At 40.7% G+C, this 20,152-nt stretch overlaps 1 protein-coding gene across 2 annotated transcripts in view; it reads left to right on the forward strand.

Moving 5' to 3' along the window:
• Positions 1-18,430, forward strand: part of PYM1 (PYM homolog 1, exon junction complex associated factor) — a 25,549-nt gene extending 7,119 nt beyond the window's left edge. For both annotated transcript variants that reach the window (XM_059185044.1, XM_059185043.1), the window contains exons 2-3: positions 17,004-17,097; positions 17,493-18,430. In XM_059185044.1, the coding sequence (XP_059041027.1) occupies positions 17,004-17,097; positions 17,493-17,976 (578 nt within the window). In that variant the 3' untranslated portion in view covers positions 17,977-18,430. The remainder of the gene's footprint in view (positions 1-17,003; positions 17,098-17,492) is intronic.
• Positions 18,431-20,152: the final 1,722 nt, after the last annotated feature.

A 20,152-nucleotide genomic window follows, 5' to 3' on the forward strand; every position in this document is an offset into this window, starting at 1 on the left:
AGCAGAAGCAGAGGGAGTGGCAGGCAGAGAGAGAAGCAGGTTCCCTGCTGAGCAAGGAGCCTGATGGGTTCTATCCCAGAACCCTAGGGTCATGACCTGAGCCAAAGACAGCTGCTTAACCGACTGAGCTACCCAGGTGCCCCTGATCCATTATTATTAATTATAGTCTGTACATTATTCAGAGTTCCTTAGTTTTCACCTAACTTTCTTTTCTGTTCCAGGTTCCCATCCCAGATACCACATTGCTTTTAGTTTTCACGTCTCCTTAAGCTCCTTTTGGCTGTGAACAGTTTCTCAGACTATTCCTTGTTTTTGATGACCTTGATAGTTTTGAGGAATACTAGTCAAGTACTTTATAGGATGCCTCTCTTTTGGAATTTGTCTGATGTTTTTCTCATGATTAGACTGGGGTTATGTGTTTTTGGTGTACAACCTCAGAGGAAAAGTGACATTTTCATCATATCAGGGGTACCTATCATAACGATTTTTTTTTTAAAGATTTTATTTCTTTATTTGACAGAGATTACAAGTAGACAGAGAGGCAGACAAAGAGAGGAAGGGAAGCAGGCTCCCCGCTGAGCAGAGAGCCCGACGTGGGGCTCTATCCCAGACCCTGGGATCACGACCCGAGCCAAAGGCAGAGGCTTTAACCCACTGAGCCACCCAGGCGCTCCATAACGATTTTTTTACTGTTGATATGACCATGATCACTTGGCTGAAGTAGTGTTTGTAAGGTTTCTCCACAGTAAAGTTACCCTTATTTCCCTTATCTTTTTCATATTGCACTTGAGATAGAAGTCTCTATTCATGGCCCATAAAGAGGGAAGTTATACTTCCTTCCTTAAGGATGGAGTATTTATACATGTTATTTGGAATTTTTCTGCAGATTTATCTCTTCTCCATTTATTTATTCAATCATTTGTTTATAGCAGTATGGATTTTAGGTTATAATCTACTATTTATTTTATTGCTCAAATGTTCCAGCTTTGGACATTGGAAAATTTTAGTTGGCCCTATGTCCCTTTAACATACCCCCAACAGTGTAGGTTTTTGTTTTTGTTTTTTTTAGCTCTTCCTTACTTTCTGGCGCTAGAAGATGCTCCAGGCTCGTCTTTTTATTTCCTGTTCCAGTCCTAGAATCAGCCTTTCTCCAAGGAGCCCCTATTCCTTTCACTAGAGAATAGTATCAAGAAACCAAGTTCAGAGCACTAGGTATTTTATTTGTTGCATCATCTTTTATTCCTCTCTTTCCCCATCCCCTGCCATACACTAGTTGTCAAAATGTCATTCTTCTGTTCCCACTGCCGATATCCTTATCCCATCTTCAATACTTGTCAGGTACATGGCCTTGGGAATTTTAAACCTTAGGAATCTAAGTTTTAGTCTTCTCATCAATGAAATTGGTATATGTGCTGCCAAAGCAAGCACTCATCAATGAAATTGGAATAATAACTCCTACCACATAGTATTATAGTGAGAATTAAAATTTAAATGAAAGGATGTACATTTCTGGCACATACAAAGTGCCCAGCAAATGGTTCTGTAAGTATTACTGTTCGTAAGGATTATTGTATGGATCAGAAGAGATTATATATGCAAAGTATCAAGCATAGTACTTGAGTCCTTCTTCATCCTTGATAAAAATTCTATTTTCCTTTATCCTGAAAATATTGCTGTGACCTCCTAAATAGTTGTCCTATCTCCAGTCTCTCTCTCTCTCTGTTCCAGTTCATATGACACACTGTTGCCAGATTACTGTTCCTTAAGTACAGATTTATTTATGTAATTTTTGTTCAATATAAATCATTCACCCAGAGTCTTCTATTTAATTTGGGACATATCCTTCTGATCTTTATTTTTTCTGTGCATTAAAAAAAAAAAAAAGATTTTATTTATTTATTTGACAGAGAGAGACACAGCAAGAGAGGGTTTTTGACAAGCCGGGGGGAGTGGGAGAAGGAGAAGCAGGCTTCCTGCCTGATAGGGGGCTCAATCCCAGTATGCTGGGATCATGACCTGAGCCGAAGGCAGAGGCTTAACCCACTGAGCCACCCAGGTGCCCATCTGTGCACTTTTAAAAAAAGATTTTATTTATTCACTTGACAGGATCACAAGTAGGCAGAGGCAGAGAGAGAAAGGAGGAAGCGGGCTCCCTGCTGAGCAGAGAGCCCAATGTGGTAATGCGGTCTTGATCCCAGGACCCTGAGATTATGACCTGAGACAAAGGCAGAGACAACCCACTGAGCCACCCAGGCGCCCCTTTTCTGTGCATTTTTAAAACATTTTTAAATTTTTTTTTCTATTTTTTAAAAGATTTTATTTATTTTATTTGACACAGAGAGAGACATCACAAGTAGGCAGAGAGGCAGGCGGAGAGAGGAGGAAGCAGGCTCCCTGCTGAGCAGAGAGCCCAATGCGGGGCTCAATCCCAGGACCCTGAGACCATGACCTGAGCCGAAGGCAGAGGCTTAACCCACTGAGCCAACCTGGCGCTCCTTTAAAACATTTTTTAATTAGATGGTATATATAATTATATTTTGCCTTTTCATTTAACCTTATGCTATAAATATTTTTCCTTGCTATTAGAAATTCTTTGAAAACTAGAGTTTTAAAATATTGGCAGTGGGATGCCTGGGTGGCTCAGTTGGTTGAGCGGCTGCCTTCGGCTCAGGTCATGATCCCAGCGTCCTGGGATCGAGTCCCACATTGGGCTCCTTGCTCTGCAGGGAGCCTGCTTCTCCCTCTGACTCTGCTTGCCTCTCTGTCTGCCTGTGCTCGCTCTCGCTCTCGCTCTCTCTCTAACAAATAAATAAATAAAATCTTTTAAAAAAAAATAAAAAAAATAAAATATTGGCAGAGTGTTTTATTGCTTAGGCATACGCTTTCTCTTATGTTTCTTCTGTTATTGAACTTGTATTTTATTTATTTATTTATTTATTTTTAAAGATTTTATTTATTTGTCAGAGAAAGAGAGAGAAAACATGAGTGGGGGAAGAGCAGAGGGAGAAGCAGGCTCTGTGCTGAGCAAAGAGCCTGATGTGGGACTGGATCCCAGGACTCTGACCTGAGCCAAAGGCAGACATTTAACTGACTGAGCCACCCAGTCATCCCTGTTACTGAACTTTTAGATTGTTTCCAGTATTTTTGTTAGAAGAATTCTGTGAATATTTTTGTGCATAATTTTTTGCCTGCATTAGGGGTTATTTTCTTAGGATTGAGTTCCCAGAAATAGAATTACTGGGTTATAGGGAATAAGCATTTATTGATTTAATTCATATTGATTGTAGGAACCTTGGAAAATGTTTTTGTAAGCAGTATAAAAATACAAGTCACACGCATATTTGGTAATTCTAGAACCCAAAGATAACTATAATTACAATTCCTTTTAGTTTTTCTGTGTACATATGTAGCTTATCTATATTTTATATAATTGGGATCAAAGCAAATAGCTATATTTCCCAAAATATGATCCTCAGAATGCTTAGTAGTCCTATAAGATATGCTACAAAATAAGTAAAAAACAAAATAAATAGCAAATAAATAAATAAGGTTCCTGTGGTCAAATAAATCTGGGAAAACTGTAAATCACACTCCCATTGTGAGTAGTCACGTGAATAAGAACACATTAAGTCTTGCCGATAAAATAAAATTGCTTTCCTATGTTTAACCCATAATTGGCCAAACTTATTTAATGATTTTGGGGGGTAACTTTTATTATCATATGGAAATAGTATTTTAAATAACAAAAGCTTTGGGAAACTATAGGATTACCTTTATTGTCTTGCTGTGTTAGCCAGATGGCTTTCTAAAGGGTTTTACCACCCAGTATATGACTATGCTGATTTAATGACATCTTTGACCACACTGGTGTTCTTATCTTCAAAAATTCTACTACTCTGACAAATAGAAATTTTATTTTATTGTTTTATATATATTTTTTTATTATTAGTGAGGTTGAACATTTTTGTATCTTTTTCATTTATAACACAATATGCAGAAGTAGTATAAAATGTACAGCTTTTGGAGCATAGCCTGGGTTTGAATTCTGTAGCTTACTGACCATAACTTTGGGCAAGCTATTAAATTTCTCATTGTTTGGTAGCTGCTATTTTCTTTTTGGAGTTGATCATGAAATTTACATATATACCATTTGCTCTTAGATATGCTCTTTAATATGAGTGCCACCCACTTTTCAGTATAGTATCACCACATACTAGGTCTCTGTCTATAATTCCCAGTGAAACTGGGCTATGTGGTGTAAGACAGGTGGAATAGCATTGTGCCTTTGTGATCTTGGACCCATCTTTAACCTCTTAAGGACTCTTAATCTTAGCTGTAGATGATAATATCTACCCAATGTCTAGATTCAATAGAGTAATATATGTAAAGTTTCTGATGCAATGGAGCCACTTATTAATCAATGCTCTTTCCTAACTGTTCTTAGCATACTGTGAGTTTTCCACTGCTAATGATTTTGCTTGTTGTTACTCCTCTTAGGCCCTTTCCCTTCCTTTCTCTGCCCACAGAAATATCAGCCACTGGTTTGTTATTGTACTACTGTTACTACCTAGTATTTAAGGTTGGGTCCCTGAAATTCTCCTGATTTTTTGTCACCTTCCCCCATCAAACAGAGTGTGATTATTTAGTCTCTTGAAATCTGGTACCAGTATGTATCAGTGTCTCTTAAGATACCTAAGACATTTATATTTTTGTTTTAGTCCTTGCCTAACTTGTCCACCCTCTTCCTTAGACTGTAAATTGCTTGATTTTTTAAAAAAGATTTTATTTATTCATTTGACAGAGGGAGAGCACAAGCGGGGCGGGGGTTGTGCAGGAGGCAGAGGGAGAAGGAGAAGCAGGCTCCCTGCTGAGCAAAGAGCCTGACGTGGGGCTCAATCCCAAACCCTGGGATCATGGCCTGACCCAAAGGCAACCGCTTAACCGACTGAACCACGCAGTTGCCCAAATTGCTTTAAAGTAGGGACCATTTTACTCCCTCTTGATAATCCCTGTAGCATTTACTAGGATACTTTTCTCATGGGAAGCTTTCAATAAGTGTTTATCCTTTTAATTAATTTGTAGTCTGGTTTCTGACTACTCTGCTTTTCTGAAGCTATATTCTTAAAGATAACTAGAAATTTCCAAATTGCCAATTTTTTTTTCTTCTCCGTTTTCCTTTTCCTTAATCTCTGTGCATTATTTAATACCCTTAATCAGCTGCCCTTAAAACTCTTTTGGTCTCCATGGCATAACACTGTCCTGGTTCTGCTCTCCTACAGTTGTTTTCTGTGACTGCTGACACCTTTTCTTTCTTGAGGAAGATAATCATGACCGTTTTTCCAAGGTCATTTCTCCATATTGGATCTTCTCTTTCTGTATTTTCCCCAGGTTTTAGAAACTGTATAATTATAATTCTTGGCCCTAAGATCATCCCCAGGCTCAGATTTGTCATACAGATCTCCTTTATTGAAACAGGTCACAAGGATTGAACAGTCGCTTCAGCCTAACCCCTTAGAGTTCTCTCAGGCCTTGTTTTCTGTCTTGTCTCTTCACTGTGTTCCTGCCACCCCCCCCCAAAATAAGGCTCTTTTACAGTTTAAGGCAACAGATTAAGGATTACAAAACAGCAGATGTGAGAGAATAGCTGAATTTACCATGTTTTGTGGTAGCAATCTCTAATCTGTGTTTCTGACATTCTCAAGGGCGCTACCTGACAATCCTGATATCCTGCCCTTGGTTTTGAGTTCTAGGGTAGGAATCTCCAAACCACTCCCTTCATTTTCACTTTACCTCTGAATGAAAGGACATGAAGGACAGAGAATGGAACCAAGAGGATAATGGGCTATCTGCATCTCAGGGCTTCCAGTTAGGATAGCCATTCAAGAAGCTTCTGCCATGTCTTTTCTCACTTTTCACTGTTACTTGTCTTAAGCCTTGAACTATAATCTTTGTGCAGTTATCTTAAATATATGTTTCGAGTATTGTCCTTTCCTCCTTAATTTCACGTAAAACACTACCTGTCTAGAATTGAATTAGTTATTTTCACAAAGTTGTCATCTTCTCTAGACTTTCTTTGTGTTTTTTTTTTTATTTTTTTATTTTTTATAAACATATATTTTTATCCCCAGGGGTACAGGTCTGTGAATCACCAGGTTTACACACTTCACAGCACTCACCAAAGCACATACCCTCCCCAATGTCCATAATCCCACCCCCTTCTCCCAAACCCCCTCCCCCCAGCAACCCTCAGTTTGTTTTGTGAGATTAAGAGTCACTTATGGTTTGTCTCCCTCCCGATTCCATCTTGTTTCATTGAATCTTCTTCTACCCACTTAAGCCCCCATGTTGCATCACCACTTCCTCATATCAGGGAGATCATATGATAGTTGTCTTTCTCCGCTTGACTTATTTCGCTAAGCATGATACGCTCTAGTTCCATCCATGTTGTCGCATGTTGTTTGTTTTAATTCCAGTATAATTTACAGTATTGTATTAGTTTCAGGTATTGGATCGGTGATTTTTGTCCTCTAAATTTTGCACATTCACAAGTGATACTGTAATTAGTTTATTTGTGGTCTTTTTTATTACCTTTCTTCCTTACTAGAATGCATGGTACAAAAAGACAGGACCCTTGCGTGCTTTGTTCATTGTTGTATCCCTAACTGCTGTTACAGTGCCTGGCACAACACCCAGTGCTCAATAAACATTTAAAATCCATGTGTGAATAAATATTATTACCATTTGCCCAATTTACCCACAGGTATGTTGTAAAAAATAAGAGAATACATGTGAAAAGCACCAGATTAAACCCATTATAGCAGTTTCAATTACCTCGTCTCTCTAATTCAAATCTTGGCAGTCTTTTGGCCCTATTGACTTCTTCATAATGAATTTCTCTTTCATTTTCCTTTCAATACCCATAGAGATGATCTAAATCAGTTTTTCTCTGTGGTGACTATTATTTTCATTTGTTCTACTTTTAGTTTCTATTATACATTTTGATGTTAATCCTTAAACACTGCTTTGAGCAGATCCTGTGTACTCTGCTTTTGGCCTTCAGTGTTCTCCCACAGTCTGAAGCTTAACTCCAAAATCAAGAGAGATTGGATACCTTCCATATTCTGACTAATTTACTTCTAGTCTCTTTTCTCATTACATATGCTTTTTGCCCAAATTATACTAGGTTCATGTTCTCTAGTATGATGCTTAAATTATTTTTTTAAAAGAGGTTTTTTTTTTTTTTTTTTTTTTTAAACATTTTATTTTTGGGACGCCTGGGTGGCTCAGTTGGTTAAGCAGCTGCCTTCAGCTCAGGTCATGATCCCAGCGTCCTGGGATCGAGTCCCACATCGGGCTCCTTGCTCAGCAGGGAGCCTGCTTCTCCCTCAGCCTCTGCCTGCCATTCTGTCTGCCTGTGCTCGCTCTCTCTCCCTCTCTCTCTGAAGAATAAATAAAAATCTTTAAAAAAAAAAAAAAAAAACTTTAAAAAAAAAAAAAAAGATTTTATTTTTAGGGGCGCCTGGGTGGCTCAGTGGGTTAAGCCGCTGCCTTCGGCTCAGGTCATGATCTCGGGGTCCTGGGATCGAGTCCGGCATTGGGCTCTCTGCTCAGCGGGGAGCCTGCTTCCCTCTCTCTCTGCCTGCCTCTCTGACTACTTGTGATTTCTCTCTGTCAAATAAATAAATAAAATATAAAAAAAAAAAAGATTTTATTTTTAAGTAATCTTTGTACCCAATGTTGGGCTTGAACTTGCAACCCCAAGATCAAGAATCACATGGTCTACCAACTGAGCCAGGCAGGCGCCCATCTTTATTTATTAATCCGAAATAATTACAGCCTTCTATAGACTAGTCCCTTTGCCTCAGAGATCAAAGACAAAGTCTCTGCTCTCAGGAAAGAATGCAATTATGTTAAACATTAGAGCATGATAAAGGCCAAAACAGGTGCTGTGCACCAAGGTGTTACATAAAGGGCTACTTTTAACCTGGCTTGGGGTGGGAAGGTCAGGGAAGACTTCACTGAGGAGTTTATACTTGAACTTGACCTTTAAAGACCAGTAGGAATTAACTAAGATAAGAATCAAGGAAAATCTATTCCACGCCAAAGGAAGCAAAAGCAAAAATGCATAGACATCAGAGACACAGGTCTGGTAAGATTTGTGAATAAATATTCAGTGGCTGGAATAGAGTGTAAGTGACTAAGTGCTGAGAGAGGAGACTAGCAAGGCCTTTTTTGTAGTCCCATCCTCCATGTAAATACCCTGAAGGCAATAGGAATCCAGAATTTTAAGCAGAGTCCTGACTAGTTTGATTTGTCCCTTTGCCTAGTCCCGCATGCCTAAAATCCTTCTCTATCTCGTAACCACATTCCCCATTCCCTGTCTCAATCCTCTCATCTTCCAAAGATTACAACAGGTCTGTGTCCTCCACAGAATCTTTTTAAATCACCAGGGGTCAAAAGTAACTTCACTCTCTGTTGTGTACCTGTTCTCCAAACCATTTGTTTGAAACCTAAAATTAGATTTTTTTTTTAAGATTTTATTTATTTATTTGACAGACAGAGATCACAAGTAGGCAGAGAGGCAGGCAGAGAGAGAGAGAGGAAGGGAAGCAGGCTCCCTGCTGAGCAGAAAGCCCGATGCGGGGCTCGATCCCAGGACCCTGAGATCATGACCTGAGCCAAAGGCAGCGACTTAACCCACTGAGCCACCCAGGTGCCCCTAAAATTAGATTTTTAAAAAAAGATTTTATTTGGGGGGTCTCCTGGGTGAGTCAGTTGTTTAAGCATCTGCCTTAGGCTCAGGCCATATTCTCAGGGTCCTGGGATGAAGATGTCCCCCTCCCCCCAACCCTGGTCAGGCACCTGCTCAGCAGGGAGTCCATTTCTCCCTCTCCCCTCCCTCATCCCCTGCTCTTGCGTGGTCTTTGTCTCTCTCAAATCTAAAAAAAAAAAAAAAAGAATATAAAGTCTAGAAAAAAATTTTTTAAATTATTTCCACACCCAACATGGGGCTTGAACGTACAATCCCAAGATCAAAAGTTGTACGCTTTTGATCTGATCATGACCTGAGCCAAAGGCAGAGGCTTAACGACTGAGCCACTCAGGCACCCCAAAATGAGAGACTTTTAAAACCTACAGTATGGGCACCTGAGTGGCTCAGTTGGTTAAGCGACTGCCTTCAGCTCAGGTCATGATCCCAGAGTCCTGGGATCCAGTCTCACATTGGGCTCCCTGCTCAGCCATGAATCTGCTTCTCCTGAGCTCAGACCCTTTCCCCACTCATGCCTCTCTCTCTCTTTCTCAAGTAAATAAATAAATCTTTAAAAAAAATAAAACCTACAATATATCAATATTAATGGGCATTCTTAGAAAGAAAGATTATGGGATGCCTGGGTGACTCAGTGGGTTAACTGTCCACCTTCAGATAAGGTCATGATCCTAGAATCCTGGGATAAGTACTACATTGGGCTCCTTGCTCCCAGGAGCATGCTTCCTCCTCTGCCTGTCTCTCTTTCTCTCTCTGACAAATAAATAACATCTTTAAAAATAAAAGATTATTTATAATCTAATCACCCGACAACTTTTCATATTGCACATTCTTTTCTAAACTTAAAAATATACAAAACATATTTAATAATTGAAATCATGGTATATTTATATAGTTTCATTGTGTTTCATATTATGTCACCTTATGTGATTTAAAATTTTATTATCATTTGTTAAAATTATGTCATGTCTCTTTAAAGTTTATTTATTTATTTTTAAGTAATCTGTACACCCAATATGGGACTTGAACTTGCCACCCCGAGATCAAGAGTCACACACTTCTGGGACGCCTGAGTGGCTCAGTGGGTTAAAGCCGCTGCCTTCGGCTCAGGTCATGATCCCAGGTCCTGGGATCCAGCCCCGCATCTGGCTCTGCTCAGCGGGGAGCCTGCTTCCTCCTCTCTCTCTGCCTGCCTCTCTGCTTACTTGTGATCTCTGTCAAATAAATAAATAAAATCTTCAAAAAAAAAAAAAAAAAGAGTCACACACTTCTGACTGAGCCAACCAGGTGCCCCTATTATCATTTTTTTTTTTTTTTGAAGGCAAAGTTGGAGTGTCTTTATTTTTGTTTTATGAATTATGTCACACTGAATGAACATTCAGTTTCTTTTTTTTTTTTTTTAATTTTTTTATTTTTTATAAACATATATTTTTATCCCCAGGGGTACAGGTCTGTGAATCACCAGGTTTACACACTTCACAGCACTCACCAAATCACATGCCCTCCCCAATGTCCATAATCCCACCCCCTTCTCCCAAACCCCCTCCCCCCGGCAACCCTCCGTTTGTTTTGTGAGATTAAGAGTCACTTATGGTTTGTCTCCCTCCCAATCCCATCTTGTTTCATTTATTCTTCTTCTACCCATTAAGCCTCCATGTTGCATCACCACTTCCTCATATCAGGGAGATCATATGATAGTTGTCTTTCTCTGCTTGACTTATTTCGCTAAGCATGATACGCTCTAGTTCCATCCATGTTGTTGCAAATGGCAAGATTTCATTTCTTTTGATGGCTGCATAGTATTCCATTGTGTATATATACCACATCTTCTTGATCCATTCATCTGTTGATGGACATCTAGGTTCTTTCCATAGTTTGGCTATTGTGGACATTGCTGCTATAAACATTCGGGTGCATGTGCCCCTTTGGATCACTACATTTGTATCTTTAGGGTAAATACCCAATAGTGCAATTGCTGGGTCATAGGGCAGTTCTATTTTCAACATTTTGAGGAACCTCCATGCTATTTTCCAGAGTGGCTGCACCAGCTTGCATTCCCACCAACAGTGTAGGAGGGTTCCCCTTTCTCCGCATCCTCGCCAGCATCTGTCATTTCCTGACTTGTTGATTTTAACCATTCTGACTGGTGTGAGGTGATATCTCATTGTGGTTTTGATTTGTATTTCCCTGATGCCGAGTGATATGGAGCACTTTTTCATGTGTCTGTTCGCCATCTGGATGTCTTCTTTGCAGAAATGTCTGTTCATGTCCTCTGCCCATTTCTTGATTGGATTATTTGTTCTTTGGGTGTTGAGTTTGCTAAGTTCTTTATAGATTCTGGACACTAGTCCTTTATCTGATATGTCGTTTGCAAATATCTTCTCCCATTCTGTCAGTTGTCTTTTGATTTTGTTAACTGTTTCCTTTGCTGTGCAAAAGCTTTTGATCTTGATGAAATCCCAGTAGTTCATTTTTTCCCTTGCTTCCCTTGCCTTTGGCGTTGTTCCTAGGAAGATGTTGCTGCGGCAGAGGTCGAAGAGGTTGCTGCCCGTGTTCTCCTCAAGGATTTTGATGGATTCCTTTCGTACATTGAGGTCCTTCATCCATTTTGAGTCTATTTTTGTGTGTGGTGTAAGGAAATGGTCCAATTTCATTTTTCTGCATGTGGCTGTCCAATTTTCCCAGCACCATTTATTGAAAAGGCTGTCTTTTTTCCATTGGACATTCTTTCCTGCTTTGTCGAAGATTAGTTGACCATAGATTTGAGGGTCTATTTCTGGGCTCTCTATTCTGTTCCATTGATCTATGTGTCTGTTTTTGTGCCAGTACCATGCTGTCTTGATGATGACAGCTTTGTAATAGAGCTTGAAGTCCGGAATTGTGATGCCACCAACGTTGGCTTTCTTTTTTCAATATCCCTTTGGCTATTCGAGGTCTTTTCTGGTTCCATATAAATTTTAGCATTATTTGTTCCATTTCTTTGAAAAAGATGGATGGTACTTTGATAGGAATTGCATTAAATGTGTAGATTGCTTTAGGTAGCATAGACATTTTCACAATATTTATTCTTCCAATCCAGGAGCATGGAACATTTTTCCATTTCTTTGTGTCTTCCTCAATTTCTTTCATGAGTACTTTATAGTTTTCTGAGTATAAATTCTGTGTCTCTTTGGTTAGGTTTATTCCTAGGTATCTTATGGTTTTGGATGCAATTGTAAATGGGATTGACTCCTTAATATCTCTTTCTTCTGTCTTGCTGTTGGTGTAGAGAAATGCAACTGATTTCTGTGCATTGATTTTATATCCTGACACTTTACTGAATTCCTGTATAAGTTCTAGCAGTTTTGGAGTGGAGTCTTTTGGGTTTTCCACATATAGTACCTATTATCATTTTTATTGGATATATTCTACACTGTTCCTGTATACCTGGACTTGACATTTGTTTTTAATTTTTAGTTCTTTATAGATAATGCCATAATTTACCCATGATTACCTCTCCCTTTCTTCTTTTTCTGTTTTTGTTTTTTACTGTTGGAAGTATTTCCTTATGCTGTATTCTCAAGGTTGGAATTATTAAATGTGTTGAATTATTTTTTACTTTAGCCAATTACCCAGGTGTTGTGGATTCTTTGCTAATAAGATTTGTCTGGCGGTCTCTTCCTTTCCTTTCTCACTGTTTCAGCCAATTCTGTCTCTCATGCCAGGGTTATCGCACCCTTTTCCCCCCTAACTGGTTTCCTGAGTCTCCAGGGTTTTCCCTTGCCAATTCACCTTTTCATCCTGCCGGATTAATTGCCCTAAAACACTGCTTTGGATAAAAGAGTCACTCATTGGACAAATGTTTATTGAATGCATGCCATGTACCAGATATTAAACTCCTTAGCTGGTGTTTCAATGTCTGAGCATCCCCTGCTCATTAGCTTTACACCAGCCCTCTGACTCAGCCACCATATCCTGAACATGCCATCTCCGTTCCCACGTGTGCATTTGTTTTAGGATGAGCTTCTATTTTGAATCCATTCTGCCTCGTTTACTTAGGTGAGTTTGTCCCTTTCTTTAAAGCCCAGCTCCAGTCATCCTCCCTCCATGAAGCCTCAGCTTTTTCATTCTTCAGTTTATACTCTTATCTTTAAACTGTTGCTTTAAGCAGGAAATATCCTCAGTGCCTTTCTTTTACTCACCAGATAACCTTTAAATTCCTTGATGTTGTGTTGAAGGCTTTCCAAGATCTGGCCCCATTTTTTTCTTATTCCCTAACATGAACTATCTGATTCACCCGGACTCCTCTTTGTGTTTTCTAAATACTCCACGTCCCTTTCCACATCCATGACTTTCTTTGCTTGCTTGTTCTTTTTTTTTTTTATTGTTTTTAAAGATTTTATTTATCTATTTGACAGAGAGAGATCACAAGTAGGCAGAGAGGCAGGCAGAGAGAGAGAGGAGGAAGCAGGCTCCCTGCTGAGCAGAGAGCCGGATGTGGGACTCGATCCCAGGACCCTGAGATCATGACCTGAGCCGAAGGCAGCGGCTCAACCCACTGAGCCACCCAGGCGCCCTGCTTGCTTGTTCTTTGTCCTGTCTCTTCTACCTGTCAGATCTTACCCATTTTCTTTAACAATTTTTTTTTAGTTTTAATTAATTGATACTTGCATTTTGAACAAAAAGCCAATTCATGGAACAATATATAATCCACATGTAAAGACCTAGACTTGACTTTTTTAAAAAAGATTTTATTATTTGATAGAGGAGGAGCACAAGCAGGGGAGCAGCAAGCAAAGGGAGGGAGAGAAACAGGCTTCCCATGAGCAGAAAGCCTGACATGGGGTTTGGGCTCAATCCTAGGACCCTAGGATTATAACCTGAGCCAGAGGCAGATGCTTAACCTACTGAACCGCCCAAGCACCTCTAGGCTTGACTTTTTACTTTTCTTTTACAAATCTTTCTTTTTACAAAAGTAATACTTAAAAAGAAAAAAAAAAAGTAATGCATGGGGCACCAGGTTGGTTTAATTGATGGAGCATGTGATTTCTTCTCAGGGTTGTGAGTTCAAGCCCCATGTAGGATGTGGAGCCTACTTAAAAAACAAAACAAAAAAACACAACACAACACATAATATATATGTATATATAAGATTTCTAAAAACATACTAATGGTATAAATAAAGATATCTATGAGGACAGAAAGTATATATATTAATGGTTAATGGTTTCTATTACCTCTTCTTCCAGGTTGCCCCTCTTAAGATAACCAGCATTAAAGGCTTGGTATCTTTGGTATGTGTCCTTCCACACCTTTCTCCTTGCCCCTGTGTGTAAACTGAATGGCCTGTTAAGTGCTGCTCCGTGCCCCAACAAGATTGGGAGTGTACCTTACATCAGCAGTTCTCAACAGTGTTGTCCAGGACCCTTGGGGGTTCCCTAAGACAGTTTCAAGAGGTCTGCAAGCATAACTATTTTTTATCATATACTAAGATGTTAGTTGTCCTTTTTTTTTTTTTTTTTTTTTTTTTTGCTGGGTTGACATTTGCTCTGAGGGTGCAAAAGCAAAGGTGGATAAAACTGCTGGTCCCTTGGCACTAATCAAGGTGGGTACACTAACTCCCACTCACTGTGCTCTTCACTGCTGCATGCTTGCAGTAAATAATGCCAGTTTCACTTAAGAATAGCCTTGATTATACACTAAGATTTACAAATTTTGTTAAACCCTGACCCTTGATTACACATCTTTTTACTTTTTTCCAGCTTTATTGAAATATATTTGACATAGAACATTGTGTAGGTTTAAGGTATGCAGTGTGATGATATGATATATGTATAGTGAAATGTTTACCATAATAAGATTAGTTAACACATCCTTCACAAAATTACCGTTTTGTTGTTGTTAAGGTCTACTCTCATAGCAACTATGAAGTATACCGTATGGTTCTCTGTTAAGGATGGTTACCATGCTTAGATTCCCCAGAACTTACTCGTTTTATAACTGAAAGTTCCTCATCTTTTTAATATTCTCTGTGGACTAAATGGGAAGGAAGGATGAAACACTTGGCTGCATATTGAAGTAAGGTGGAGTCTTAAGGAAAAGCACTGGCACAGTTGTCCATAAGTTGCAAGCTAAACAGGCTTCCTTTCCGCGGAACACTATTTTTACATTAAAAAAAACACTGAAAACTCATAATTGAGAACTGGGTATCTGCTAGGCATTTTCCTGAAGGGAAGGAAGTGAGCTTATCATTTCAAGGAAAACAACTGACACTGTTTGTTGCCAGTGGTAAAATTCAAGCCTTCAAGTAAAAATAAGAATTCTGGAAAACTTGTATTTGCTGCTGTGAACTTGAGAGCTTCCCAGTGAAGATTTTTCTGATCAGATTAATGAATATATTTTTTTAAAGATTTATTTATTTATTTTAAAGAGAGAGAGAGAGAGAGACCATGACCAGGAGGGGCAGAGGAAGAGACAACCTCAAGCAGACTCCAAGCTGAGCTTTGAGCCTGATGTAGGGTCTCAATCTCTTGACCCCCAGACTGCCACCCGAGCCAAAACCAAGGGTTGGATGCTTAACTGACTATGCTACTCAGGCACCCTATTTGTTTTGTTTTAAGATATATTTATTTATTTGGAGGGGAGCAGAGGGAGAGAATCTCAAGCAGACTCCCTGCTGAGCATGGAGCCTGACACATGGCTCCATCCCATGGCCCTGAGAGCATGACTTGAACCAAACCCAAGAGTTGGACACTTGACCAACTGAGCCACCCAGGCACTGCTGTTTTTTGTTTTTTAATATTGCATAGTAAAATGGATAATATTACAAAATAAGAGTGAAAGGGATTCTGAAAGAAAAAACTTTGAGAATAATTACTCTCTACACATTGCCTTGCAACTTGCTTTTTCACTTAGTATATCATAAGCACCATTCAAGCCAGAGTGAGCGCATTTATATCTGACACTCTTTCTCATAACAGCATGGTGTTCCATCGTGTGGATGGTCTGCATATATTCAGGCAGTCATCTGTTGATGGCCAGACAAGCTGCTTTTGGTTTTTCCTATTTTAAGTTACACAGCAACAAAGATCCTTTACATATGTCCTACGTACTGGTGCTTTTACATGTGAAGTATGGATCCTTAAAAGTTGACTTGTTTTTCATGACCCTTTTTTTTTTTTTTTTAAGATTTTATCTATTTATTTGACAGAGATCACAAGTAGGCAGAGAGGCAGGGAGAGGGAGAGGGAGAAGCAGGCTCCTTGCTGAGCGGAGAGCCCGATGCGGGGCTCGATTCCAGGACCCTGAGATCATGACCTGAGCCGAAGGCTGAGGCTTTGACCCACTGAGCCACTCAGGTGCTCCTTCATGACCCATTTTAATTAAACTTACCCTCTCTATATCTCCAGTCATTTCTGCTTCCTGTAGTTCTTGTTTTTGCCCCCTTTTGGCTTTTTACTCAGTTATTGGATGCCCCCATGCTATTGTCTTGTGTTGTTTTTTTTTTTTCTTTTTTAAACTCTTCTTCTCTGCCTGTCCTATTTTGCCAGCCAAATTAAAAATAGAATATAGGAACTCCTGGGGCACCTGGGTGGCCCAGGTAAAAATGGAAACTCCTGTGGCACCTGAGTGGCTCATTCGGTTAAGTGTTCAACTGTTGGTTTTGGCTCAGGTCATGATCTCAGGGTAGTGAGACCGAACCCCACATAGGGCTCTGCGCCCAGCACAGAGTCTGCTTAAAGATTCTCTCTGTCCTTCCCCTGACAAGCATGCTCTCTTCACTCTCTGAAGTGAATGAATAAAATCCTTAAAAAAAAAAAAAACTCTGGGGCACCTGGGTGGCTCAGTGGGTTAAGCCGCTGCCTTCGGCTCAGGTCATGATCTCAGGGTCCTGGGATCGAGTCCTGCATCGGGCTCTCTGCTCAGCGGGGAGCCTGCTTCCCTCTCTCACTCTCTGCCTGCCTCTGCCTACTTGTGATCTCTCTCTCTCAAATAAATAAATAAAATCTTTAAAATAAAACAAAAACTCCTGGGTACAGGGCTGGTGTATGATACAGTGTTCATACAGTATTCATACTCAATGAATAATGATGAGATGGGGAATTGAAGGTTGATGAGAGAAAAGGACGCCTTCATGGTTGCATTTAGTGGCTGGATGGGGGCTGAGGAAGGCTGTGTGCATTCATGGATTCTTTCAGATTCGGAAATATTTGAAAATTAGGAAGAATAACTGTCTAATTTAATTCTCTCATTGCAGGCAAATACATCGCTTCAACACAACGACCTGACGGGACCTGGCGCAAGCAACGGAGGGTGAAAGAAGGCTATGTGCCCCAGGAGGAGGTCCCAGTGTGCGTGGTTAGGCGTGAGGAGGGGGTACTTAATGGGGTCCCTACAGAAAAGAAGAATCTCCTGATCCCAAGACCCTAGGAAATGGAAGGAGGGAGCAACTATCTGAGAAAGAAGAAGAGAGGGGGCTGGGATTCAGGAATGAGTGAGGGGGTTTAAAGTGCCTAGTCCTGTTCCTATGGCTTCTGTTCTTTGGAACCTCCAAACAACATTCAGACAGAGAGAACTTTGAGACCTGGAGACCTTCCCACAGCCTGCAGAACAGGGGGAAATTGGAAAGGGACCACAGGAGAGGAAGGAAGCAAGAAAGTGAAATGGATGAAGTGATTAGAAGGTTTAAGAAAAGGGCTCCAGAAGTCAGTGTTTCTTTGAAACTATTGACCTCTCTTCCCTGCAGGTATGAGAACAAGTATGTGAAGTTTTTCAAGAGTAAACCAGAACTGCCTCCAGGTCTGAGCCCCGAGGCCACTGCTCCTGTCACCCCATCCAGGCCTGAAGGAGGGGAACCAGGCCTCTCCAAGACAGCCAAACGCAACCTGAAGCGGAAGGAGAAGCGGCGGCAGCAGCAGGAGAAGGGGGAGGCAGAGGCCTTGAGCCGGACTCTCGATAAGGTGTCTTTGGGAGAGACTGCCCAAGTCCCCACTGCTCCCCAGGGCTCCCGGGCAGCCCCTGCAGCTGCCTCTGACCAGCCTGACTCAGCTGTCACCACTGAGAAGGCCAAGAAGATAAAGAACCTAAAGAAGAAGCTTCGGCAGGTGGAAGAGCTGCAGCAGCGGATCCAGGCTGGGGAGATCAGCCAGCCCAGCAAAGAGCAGCTGGAGAAACTAGCGAGGAGGAGGGCGCTAGAGGAGGAGCTCGAGGACTTGGAGCTGGGCCTGTGAGGCCTTTGGGGAGTAGGGAATGGACTGCAGAACAAACCATGGGGGCTCTCTGGGGTCCTGAGGAATGTGGGCAGCAGCAGTCAGGAGGGGGACCCCCCATACTGACTCAGTTCCACCTCTCATGGTCCAACTCCGTCCTCCAGAGCCTAGCCTCGCCGTCATTCCTTCCCTCTTCTTCCCAACTCCTATTTTTTGGACTTTTCTCCCTCCCATTCCCAGTGTTGAAAATCTCAGTGACTACCCCAGGTACCTTTGCTGCTGATTTGGGTGTCTTGTTGAAAAGAGAATTGGGTGGGTGGGACTCTTGGAGAACTGAGGTCGAGGGTAGGGGGAGTACACCCAAGTCTTGGAGTCTTGGTTCCTGTTCACAGTGTTTATGGGTTATTTCTCCCTCCATTCCTTACCTCCGGTTTTTTTTTTTTTTTTTTTTTTTTTAAGAACAGAATAAACTCAAGTAGACAACATATCTGACTTTGTCCCTCTCTTTTCAGCATCTAGGCTTCTAGTAGGTGTTTTATGTCCCTCAGTTTGGTACTGGAAAACAAGTGTTGGGAGTAATATTCCTTTTAATTTTTAATTTTTTTTGAAAGCTTATTTATTTGCGAGAGAGACACATAGAGAGCACAAGCACGAGCAGGGAGAGGAGCAGAGGGAGAAGGAGAAACAAACAGACTCCCCGCTGATTAGGGAGCCTGACATGGGGCTTGATCCTGGGACTCCAGGATCATGATCTGATTCAAAGGCAGATGCTCAACCAACTGAGCCACCCAGGCACCCCTATTTCTTTAAATTTTTAAAAATTATGAGTGTGTGACTAAATTAGCAACACTGATTTCTGTATTGTTTGCTCAGACTTGAGTGAATAGTAATTAGGTCATAATAAAATGAAACTTAGAACAAATTTAATACCACATGTTAATTTCCATGTGTCATTATTCTGCTGCAGAGCAATGGGACATTTGTACCTCCCTTATTGTTTCTTTCTGAAGCTCTTTTGAGATTTTGCCTTCTCAGATGCCACCTCAAGATGGTATTGTGGGACAAACTAACACAAGAAGCATTTACAGCCAAAAAGAGCTATCACTTAGTTTTTGCATATGTGATTCACCCCTCCCCCCAATTTACCACAGTCTTTCTTTCTATCCAGCTGCTAGTGTATAGAGACCAACAGAGGGGAAGTCCACTGTAATGAACCGTCCCCATTGTTCTTAGCCTGACTCATACGGTCCCACACAATCTGGCCTCATTTTTTGCCATTCCTCAACTCTGGCCAAACTGTGCTCCAACTATCCTGACTACTTCCTATTCATTGAATGAGCCCTATTCTCTCTGACCCTCAGTCATTTGCCCTTATGGGTCCATCTGCCTATAATACTCTTCCTGACCCCTTCTGCCTAGTCAAATCTTTCTAAGCCTTTGGATCTCAGTGTCATCCTCTCTAGGAAGACTTCCATTACACTCAAATATTAATTTAGGTGCCTCTCTAAACTTGCTTCCTTACTAGGTTTGTAATGGTATTTATTACATTACGTTATCCTGCTCACTTGTTAGCCCTCTTCCTCTTCATCAGCTCATTTCACTCCTTGAGCTCTGGGACTGTTTGTCATTGCATCCCAGTCCCCCAAACAGTAAATTCTCAAATAATTGCTTGAATGAATAAGGCCACAGGCCATGTGTAGAAATAGAAGACAAGAGATAATTTGTGCCTCGAACAGCTGAGCTCAGTTAATGAGGACTTGCCTGGGCACCTCAGTGTGAGACTAAAAGCCTGAGTTCCCTTATGCTGGACCCCTGCACAACTGTAAAGATTTTATAAATATAACTTAATTGGCTTATATATAGATGTTTGATGTTTTATAAGTTCAGCTGCTTTAGGGGAGTCTGTACCTTAAAAACTGTTATTAAGGAGAGATTGTTTTGCAAAAGGATTTGCCACAGTAAAGCTTTAAATTTCCTGAATCCTAAGTAGTTTGATTCAAGTTCATTTTGATATTTGTTGGGCCCTGTTAGTCATTATGCTAGTCCAGAGGGATGCAATTATGAATACATTGTAGAGCCGTCATTTAAGGAAACTATTAAGTTGTATAATTCACTAGTTAAGTACTAGGCAGATTTAATTAAGTGCTAGGCAGCACTGGTTTTGAGGGAGAACTAAGAAACCATTTCTTCTGGTTGG

The sequence above is a fragment of the Mustela lutreola genome, chromosome 8 (genome assembly GCF_030435805.1).
Source record: "Mustela lutreola isolate mMusLut2 chromosome 8, mMusLut2.pri, whole genome shotgun sequence".
NCBI classification, from domain to species: Eukaryota; Metazoa; Chordata; class Mammalia; order Carnivora; family Mustelidae; genus Mustela; species Mustela lutreola.